Here is a 9,148-nt window from a genome sequence, read left to right as displayed (position 1 = left end):
CCCTGCTGCCCCCCATGCCCACCAGGGCTATTGGCCCAGGTTACAGCTGGGGCCACACAGCGACCTGCAGAACCAGGAGCTGGACCCAGGTCTCCCCGGACCCAGGCTAGTGCAGAGCCCCCAGCAGTCCTGGGATTTGCTGGACTGTCCCGCTTTGACGCCCATCCCCCCATCCTGGCGGAAGTGGCTCCTGTCCCAGGGGGCTCGATGGGCTCAGCTCCCCACACCGGCCCCTGGTTTGGGCCGGCTGGGGGAGGGGCAGAGACACTGCTCGGGCCCTCACACGGCCCCCGCCCGTGACATTTCAGGAGGCGGGTTGGACACTGGTGTAACACCTGCCTGGGCCTGTCTGTCGGCCGGGGGCGGGGGGCGGCCTGGCCAGACCTCAGTGACCGAGGGGACGTCCGCATGCACTCAAGGCCCGTGGCCCCCAGGCTCAGAGCTGGGCCGGCTGACTCAGGCTCGCGGGGCAAGAAATCACCCGTGGATGCTGGGGCCGGGGCTGGAGCCCGGGCTCTGGGGCCCTCCTGGAGATGTCGGAGCCCAGGCTCTGGGGGCCTCCCGGAGACGACAGGCCATGGCCTCCAGGCGAGCGGGATCGTCCAATCTGCAGTGTGTAGACGGGCAGCCCCCGCCCCACCAGCCCGACTCAACTGACCCACCGGGCTGCGCCATGGGGCTTTTCTTCCCCTGTGGACGGACCCTGAGTGGCGCTGAGACCCTGGGGGCCGGGGGGCAGGTCCCGGGGCCCAGAGCTGAGCCCAGCCAGCCCCACGGCACAGGTGCTGCAGGAGTCACTGCTATGGGGTGGGCTCGCTTTGCCCCCCATCCTGCCCCCGGGGGACAGGACCCCCCGCTGTACCCGGTGAGATGCTGGGGGTGGGCACGGTCCTAGGGGTCCCCACGGCTGCCTGGCCCAGCCCCCCACCAATGCAGCCACCCAGCGGCTCCTGTATGGCCCGGGGCAGGCAGGGCCGTACCCGCCCCTCACCCGGTGTCCGGGCCCAGCCCTGCCCCTCTCCCAGCGGATGATCGATGGCGAAGCGGCTTGGGACGCCGGGAGGGAGGAGTCCCAGCCCCGCCCCCCCGGCCCGGGCATCACCTGTTGCCAGGCAGAGCGGGGCTGGAGAGGTTCCCAGCGGCGCTGGGTGTCCGCCGCCCCCTGGCGGCGCTGGGCGGCGCTGCAGGGAGGGCGGGGCGGGCGCGGCTGGTCCCGGAGCTGTCCCGGGCGCTGGTGCTTCGCTCCCGGGGTCGCTGCACCATGGCGGGCTGCGGGGGGCCCAGCTGGGCGGACGGGGAGGTCCGCACGGGGGTAAGTGGGGCCGGGGGGGATCCGCTGGGGGGGGGACAGGGGGGAATCCCGGGGGGGTAAAGTGGGGGCGCCCCATTAATTGTCCTAGGGGCTGCCAGGCTCGGATCGGGCCCCGCAGGGGCATTGCCCGGCTCGGGGGCCCCGGGGGCTGCGGGATCCGGGCGGCTCAGCCTCCTCCCTGTCCCCCCCGGCCAGGCTCCGAGCCGCTTTCGCTTTCCATGTGCCGCGGGCTGCGCGAACTTTTCCCATTGACACCCTAAAAGGAGCTCGGGGGGGTCGGCTGGGACCCGCCTGCTGCTCCCCATGTGCCCCTCCACCCCCATCTCCCGCTGTCCCGTCTTCTGCTGGCTAACCCCATCTCCCCTGCTGCACCCCATGTGCCCCTTCCATCCCCCCCCGTCCTGTCTCTGCCGGCCCCATCTCCCCCGCTGCCCCCCATGTGCCCCCTCCATCCCCCCGCCGCCCCATGTGCCCCCCCTGCTGCCCCTCCACTCCCCATTCCATCTCTGCCGCCTAACCCCATCACCCCCTCCCTGCTGCTCCCCCTACAGGTCCCTCCTTCCAGGGTCCCATTTCCCCTCCTTCCATCCCATATGCCCCTACTGCAGACCCTCCTCCCTCCCCAGAGATCAGGAATAGAACCCAGGAGTCCTGGCTCCCATGTGCCCCTGCAACCCACTATGTCTCCCTGCTGCGCCCCCATATGCCCCTGCTGTACCCCCAGACGTGCCTCCTTGAAACCCCCAAATGTCCCCACCCCAGTGTACAGAACTGCCCACCCGAAACGTTCACAGACCCTGAGATCTGTTAAACACTAAGGGACAGAGAGTCCGTGTGTCCTCTGGGCCCCCGGCTCCCGCTCGCACTTTCCACATGTTCGCCAGCCACGAGGGCGAGAAACTTCCTTGGTCTGTCAATGAAAGCCAAGAGCCGCAGGCAGCCTGGTGGTGCCAGCTCGGGGAGGGGAGGGGGGCTGGTGGGTTAGAGCAGGGCGGGGCTGGGAGCCAGGACTCCTGGGTTCTCTCCCCAGCTCTGGGAGGGGAGTGGGGGGTGGTGGGTTAGAGCAGGGGGGCTGGGAGGCAGGACTCCTGGGTTCTCTCCCCAGCTCTGGGAGGGGAGGGGGGGTTGGTGGGTTAGAGCGGGTGGCTGGGAGCCAGGACTCCTGGGTTCTCTCCCTGGCTGTGTTTCAGTTCCCCGTGTAAAATACCCTCACACAGAGAGGTGGGTCAGTTGAGGATTAACAAATGAAGGCATTTGAGACGTGGGGCCGCGGTGGTGGATAACGAGCTCACCAGCAGCTCCCAGTGCTGCACTGGTGGACAGAGGAGCCAGTGGGACAGATCAAGAGGGGAATCTCGAGCTGGCACAGGGGGGGGATTTTCCCCCCAGGATTTGGCCCTGGTGCGACCACGGCTGGGATCCTGGGTCTGGGGCCCACAGGCTGGGGATAAATTGCAGGAGGGCTCAGAGAAGAGCCACGAGATGAATTAAAGGGCTAGAAAATCTACTAGGGAGTGAGACTCCCGGGGGGATCCGGGAAAGCACTTGGCTGCCCAACCCTCCGACCTGGGCACCCAGCTCCTCTGCGATCCACCCACCTCCCACCTCGCCCTGTCGGCGCCTAAACTCCCTGGGCGCCCGCGTTCCTCAGAGTAACAGTCCCCATGGCGCGGATGTCCCTGCCTCTGGGCCTGCGCCCTGCACCCTCCCCACCCCCAGACACCCGGTTCCCACCTAACCACGAACCCGGGAGGGGCGGCACTCAGCTGCCTAACTGAGGTGCGGGGCCCGAGCCAGGGGGCCTTCACCGAGGCTGCTTATTGGATCGGGTCCCTTTCCAAATCCAGCTAGAGCAGGGGCATGGGGTGCCCCCCCATAGCTTCTAGCCCAGCAGTTCGTGCACACCCCGGAGATGTGGGGGGAACAGGTTCTGGGGGGGAGAAGGGATTTGAACAAGGGTCTCCCCTGTGGAGAGCTGTAACCCAGTTCCGTATGGGTGACCCCTTTCACACGGCAAACCTCTGAATGTGACCCCCCCCTTATAAATTAAAAACACATTTACAAATATTTAACACGGTTATAAATGCTGGAAGCAAAGCGGGGTTTGGGGTGGAGGCTGACAGCTCACGACCCCCATGTAATAACCTCGTGGCCCCCTGAGAGGTCCCGACCCCCAGTTTGAGAACCCCTGGTCTAACCACTGGGCTACAGGCTGTTCTGGGGTGGGGGGCTCCCTCCCTCTCTCCTTCGCAGCTGTTGCCCTCTGAATAAATAGCGAACGGGGAACTGGCCCCAGGGCCTCCCCCTCCCAGGTGGGGGCCCTGACCACTGGGCCACACAGTCATAGTCTCTCCACCCCCACCCCCCAAAATGACTATTTTCGTATTGCTCCCCAGTGGAGCAGGTGGCCTGGGTCAGACCAGTGGCCTGGGAATGGGGGACTCTGGCTGGGAGGCGCCGTGTGCCCCCCCCCACATCGCCCCGAACCTGGCGCCCTAGCTGGGCGCTCCCTGGTGTAAACCCTGGATCGGTAACGCAGCCGCCGCCCTCTGCACCTGCCCATTGCGGGCAGCAGGTGCGGGAGCCACCCCCACCCCCGGCGCTGCCAGCCCCAGGACTCTGTACCCGGCTGCCAGGCCAGGCCGTTGTCACACGTCGCAACCGGCCCTTTGCCATGTGTGAGCAAATCCCAGAGCCACCCCCGTCTGATCCCATTGAGCCGTGGGCTGGACGGGACCGGCTGGGCCAGAGAACACGATAAGGGGCTTTCCCGTCTAGGGCCCCGGTTTCACTCCCACACAGAGCTGGGAGAGAACCCAGGAGTCCTGGCTCCCAGCCCCCCCGCTCTAACCCATTAAACCCCACTCCCCTCCCAGAGCTGGGATAGAACCCAGGAGTCCTGGCTCCCCTTTCCCCCCCAGTAGAGTCGCAGTGTGAGGGTCAGTTACGCTCTCTGCCAGCAGCCCCACCAGCCCCTGGTTAGGGGGGAGCCCTGGACCCCCCAGGAGCCCTGTGCCGGCTCCCTGCAGGGTGTGGGGTGACCCTCCGTCTCCCCCGGGCTCTGAGGGTCCCTGCACTGAACCCCTGTCTCCTCCCTTTCCCCAGACGACCATCATGGCGGTGGAGTTTGACGGCGGGGTCGTGGTGGGCTCCGACTCCAGGGTCTCTGCGGGGTAAGTGCCGGGCCTCACCCAGCTGACAGGCCCCCCGTGCAGACGGGCGTTCCGGTCCCCGGTGAATAGAGGGAATCTCTCTCGCTCCCCCGCGTAGGGACACTGGCTGGACCGTGCCCCATTGTGAGGGGCTGTCTGAGCTTCTCCCCGTCCCCTGGCTGCCTGGTCGCTGCTCCCTGGGGGTCCTGGTTCCCACCTGGAGTTTGTGCTTCAGACCCTGCCTTAGCTGGGCGCACGTCCCAGCCCCACCCCGCTCCACCTGGCTCCTGTCCTCAGTCCCTCGGCCTCCCCTGGGGCCCAGCCGAGATCTCCAGCCGGACTAGAGCCTCCGTCCCCGGGAACCGTCTCCCTGCACAGACCCCACTCCCAGGCTCTCGGCAGCAGCCCGGAGCAGCCTCCCAGGGCGTCCACACACACCCCGGCTTCCAGCCCTGGTTCTCCAGTGAAGACCCCACAGCCAGGCCTGCCCCTGCTCAGAGCCCAGGTGCAGCCTCTCTCTGCGGGGCGGGGGGAGCAGGACTGGGGTTTGCAGGTCGTTAACCCTTTCCCTGCCTTACACTAGAGCAGGGGGTGGGCGCGTGTCCCACCCCAGCACAGGGGGTCTGCGACCAGGGCCGGTCCTGGATTCTGAGTCTGGGCGCCCGGGTCGGACTCCGGTTCTGCGCTCGGGGCTCCGGATTTCACGCTGGGCTCCGGACTCTCGCCCCCAGGGAGGCCGTGGTGAACCGGGTCTTCGATAAGCTGGCCCCGCTGCACGAGCGGATCTACTGCGCTCTCTCCGGCTCCGCCGCCGACGCCCAAGCCGTCGCGGACATGGCGCACTACCAGCTGGAGCTGCACAGGTAGGGGGGAGGCCGGGGGGGGCGCCGGCTGGAGCTCGCATGGCCCCTTGTGGGGGGCGGCTCCTCCTGTGGTCACTGACCCCCCCGTTCCTCTCCCCAGCCTGGACATGGACGAGGCCCCGCTGGTCCTGGCGGCCGCCAGCCTGGTGAAGGGCGTCAGCTACAAGTACAAGGAGGAGCTGTCGGCGCATCTCATGGTGGCGGGATGGGACCGGAAGAAAGGGGGGCAGGTGAGGGGGGGCTGACAGCTGGGGGGCGGATCTCTGGACCGTGACCATCTCCCCTCCCCTTGGCCCATCCCCGTCTCCCTGCAGCGTCCCAGCCGAACCGGTTAATGCCCCAGAACAAGCTACGCCCAGGGTGCAAAGGGGCCCTGACCCCCCGGGTGATGGAAAGGGGGCGAAGCATTAACCGCCCCCAGTGGGGCTGAGCTCCTGCATCTCACCCGCCAGCCGGGCAAGGAGACCTGCCCCCGGGTGCATCCCGGTCGCTTCCCCGCTGGGCTCCGTGGCCCCTCGCCCCGGCCAGGCTTGGGAAAAACACCCCATTAACGTGTCCTCGTTCCCTCCCTTGGCCACGGCTGGGCAGGTCACCCGCCGCCGGGAGCCAGGCCAGCACCCCGGGGGGACCTGAACCCAGAGCCTCCTGCCCCATCGATGCTCACGTGGCCCCGGGAGGCTCCCAAGGCCTGGCTGTGGGTCCGTGCCATGCCGGGTAGTAAGGAGAGACGCCCACCCTGACACCCGGCAGGGGGTCGAGGGAACGGCCGGTCTTTACCGCGGTCAGTGCCTTGAACGGCAGCGTCAGTCGCCCCCCGTCCGTGACGCCCCAACCCCCCGGCCCGCACCGGGCCTGGGCTCTCACCCGGCGTGCGTTCGCTCCCCCAGGTGTACGGGACGCTGGGGGGGATGCTCACCCGCCACCCCTTTGCCATCGGCGGGTCCGGCAGCAGCTACATTTATGGTTACGTGGATGCAGCCTACAAGCCCGGGATGACTCCAGAGGAGTGTCGCCAGTTCACCAAGAACGGTACCTGCTCCTGGGTGGGGTGAGGCAGGTCCAGGGCGCGGTGGCCCCAGGGCAGGGACCGGCTGGCTCAGGGGGCAGGGAACGGGACACGGGGCCTCTCCCCTCTAGGAGCCGGTGTCTGTGATCCAGCCCCAGGGCAGGGACCGGCTGGCTCAGGGGGCAGGGAACGGGACACGGGGCCTCTCCCCTTTGGGGGCTGCTGTCTGTGATCCAGCCCCAGGGCAGGGACCGGCTGGCTCGGGGGGCAGGGAACGGGACATGGGGCCTCTCCCCTCTAGGGGCCGCTGTCTGTGATCCGGCCCCAGGGCAGGGACCAGCTGGCTCAGGGGGCAGGGAACGGGACACAGGGCCTCTCCCCTTTGGGGGCTGCTGTCTGTGATCCGGCCCCGGGGCAGGGACCGGCTGGCTCGGGGGCAGGGAACGGGACATGGGGCCTCTCCCCACTACTGGCACCGATTCACTAACCCCTCGTTTCTCTCCCCCAGCCATTGCCCTGGCGATGAGCCGGGACGGCTCCAGCGGGGGGGTTATTTATCTCGTCACCATCACCAAGTCGGGCGCCGTGGAGCAGGTGTTCCTGGGGGACGAGATCCCCAAGTTCTACGACGAATGAGTTCTGGGCCGGCCCCTCTTTTATACCCAATAAACCTCTCCGAGCGCCAGCGGCCTGCGAGACTCCTTGGGCGGATACACAGGGCCGGAGCCCGGAGGGTGTAGATCAGAGCGGAGCCATGAAGAGCTATCCTGATTTACACCCACCTTAGAGATTTGTACCCCAGCTCCCCCCGTGGCCCACTCCCTGCAACTCCCCGGGGGCCTTTTACAAACCAGCCTCTTATCACCCCGCTCCCGACACCTGCCAACCCCCGGGCTGCGATAGACGGGTCCCAGCTCTGTTCCCCCAGCCAGGCTCGGGGAGCGCCCGGGGTCGTGTTTGTGCACGTCCTACACCAGCGCTGGGTCATTGTGCCCCTGGGATACAGAGAGGCCAGGGAGCAGTGGGAGAGTGCGAGAGGGGAAATATATCAGCTCAAGGCTAATTGAGGCGTGGTTCCCTGTAGACTAGGGAAGGTGGCTGCAGGTTAATTGGGTCAATTAAGGCCCTGTTAGGAACCTAATAAACCCCCCTGCTTCGGGCAGACAGAGAGAGAGGAGGAAGGAGAGAGGACTAGAGCTTAGAGGGGTGCTGTGAGACCTGGAAAATCAGAGAACTGAAGTAAGGGGGGGGACCCTGCCCAGGAGGGGAGGGAGATGCCCTTCCCCAGTGTCTAAGGACTGCAGGTTCCCTAGCCAAGGGGGATGAGGGTAAGAACCCGCAGGGGCTGAGAGGGGCTGGGGCTCAAGCAAACCCAGACCCCTCCCCTGCTTCCCTCCTTTACCACCTTCCTGGGCCACTAGCGGGGCCATCGATGCCCCAAGAACAGGGGCAAAGGGTGGCATCTTAGCTCCCCGCCAAGAAAAGTGCAGGACCCACCAGATGAACATCGGCCATCTTATCACAACCCCAAAGCTGCAGCTCCGGGATCCCTCTTGCTATCTAACGGGGAGGAAAAGGGAACCAAATCTGTTTCCTGGAGTGAGTGGGGCAGCCCCACAAGGACACACATGGGGTAGGGGACAGGAACAAAGGGGATTATTATCAAGGAACACAGGGTGTCACGGAGTCCCTGGGCGATGCTCTGGAACTGCTCCCCATGAAGCCAGTCAGGACTCTGGGGCAGTCGCCTTCCTGTGAGCAGCCTGTCCGGTGGGCAAACAGCTCACACGGCTTCCACCTTCCTGGGTCTGACCTCGGAGCATTCAGCATCCTCTGCCCCTCCGTGCGCTTCCCACAGCGAGTCCGCCCAGGCGGGGTCCTGGGGAAGCCAGAGGGTCCTGCACCCCAGCTTCGCAGACAGACGTGACTCTCAGCCAGCCAATAAAACAGAGGTTTATTAGACGACAGGAACATGGTCTAAAACAGAGCTTGCAGGTGCAGAGAACGGGACCCCTCGGCTGGGTCCATTTTGGGGGGCAGTGACTCAGACAACCATGTCTGCACTTCACTCCATGTCCCAGCCAGCCCCAAACTGAAACTCCCTCCAGCCCCCCCTCCTCTGGGCTTTGTTCCTTTCCCGGGCCAGGAGGTCACCTGATTCCTTTGTTCTCCAACCCTTTAGCTCTCACCTTGCAGGGGGGAAGGGCCCAGGCCATCAGTTGCCAGGAAACAGGGTGTCGGCCATTCTCTGTGTCCAGACCCCTGCACACACCTGCCCTCTAGGGCTCTGCAGTGATCATACACCCTTACCCCACCACCTAGATACTTAAGAACTGCATAGGGGAAATTGAGGCACCCCCACAATATTCGGAGGAACCATTAAGAACAGTCCCACTTCGTCACATCTCTCCCCCTTCGAGATCGAACTGAGCGGGGTCACTTTAGCCGGTGACCTGGGGAAGTTCGAAGCCACCAACGTTCCCATGGATGCCCCAGCGTCTCTGCCATTCCTTGGTAGGAGTTACACCAGGCCCTTCCAGTTTCACGCCCTCCCTTAGGTCGGGGGTGGTCGATAGCACTCGCAGGCCGCATGTGGGAAGGTTTCTGCGGCCCGTGCCCTTTGGCCACCCCAAAACCCCAGGGGGTCAAACTTGGATTGGGTCTTCTCCCCAACAAGCTGGCCAAACACAGCCACTTGGTTATAGGACTGTTTAAGTTTCTTAACAGCTTTCACTCCATCTGAGACCTTCTCAAAGCTATCCACACTGGGTCTTTCAACAGGACAGTCAGTGGATCCATTCACAACAGAAAATTT

The 9,148-nt window shown here is 65.5% G+C and overlaps 1 protein-coding gene across 1 annotated transcript; it reads left to right on the top strand.

Annotated features, from left to right (window-relative positions):
• Positions 1–1,205: 1,205 nt before the first annotated feature.
• On the top strand, positions 1,206–7,012 carry PSMB9 (proteasome 20S subunit beta 9). The gene is made up of 6 exons (XM_074970625.1): positions 1,206–1,312; positions 4,418–4,485; positions 5,196–5,327; positions 5,428–5,557; positions 6,215–6,356; positions 6,842–7,012. The coding sequence occupies exons 1-6, from the start codon at positions 1,262–1,264 to the stop codon at positions 6,967–6,969; spliced, it is 651 nt and encodes a 216-aa protein (XP_074826726.1). The 5' UTR covers positions 1,206–1,261; the 3' UTR covers positions 6,970–7,012.
• The last annotated feature ends 2,136 nt before the right edge of the window (positions 7,013–9,148 follow it).

This window comes from Natator depressus, chromosome 14 (genome assembly GCF_965152275.1).
Source record: "Natator depressus isolate rNatDep1 chromosome 14, rNatDep2.hap1, whole genome shotgun sequence".
Taxonomy (NCBI): Eukaryota; Metazoa; Chordata; order Testudines; family Cheloniidae; genus Natator; species Natator depressus.
Note: the sequence above shows the minus strand (reverse complement) of the source record. Positions and strands in the feature narration are given on the sequence as shown.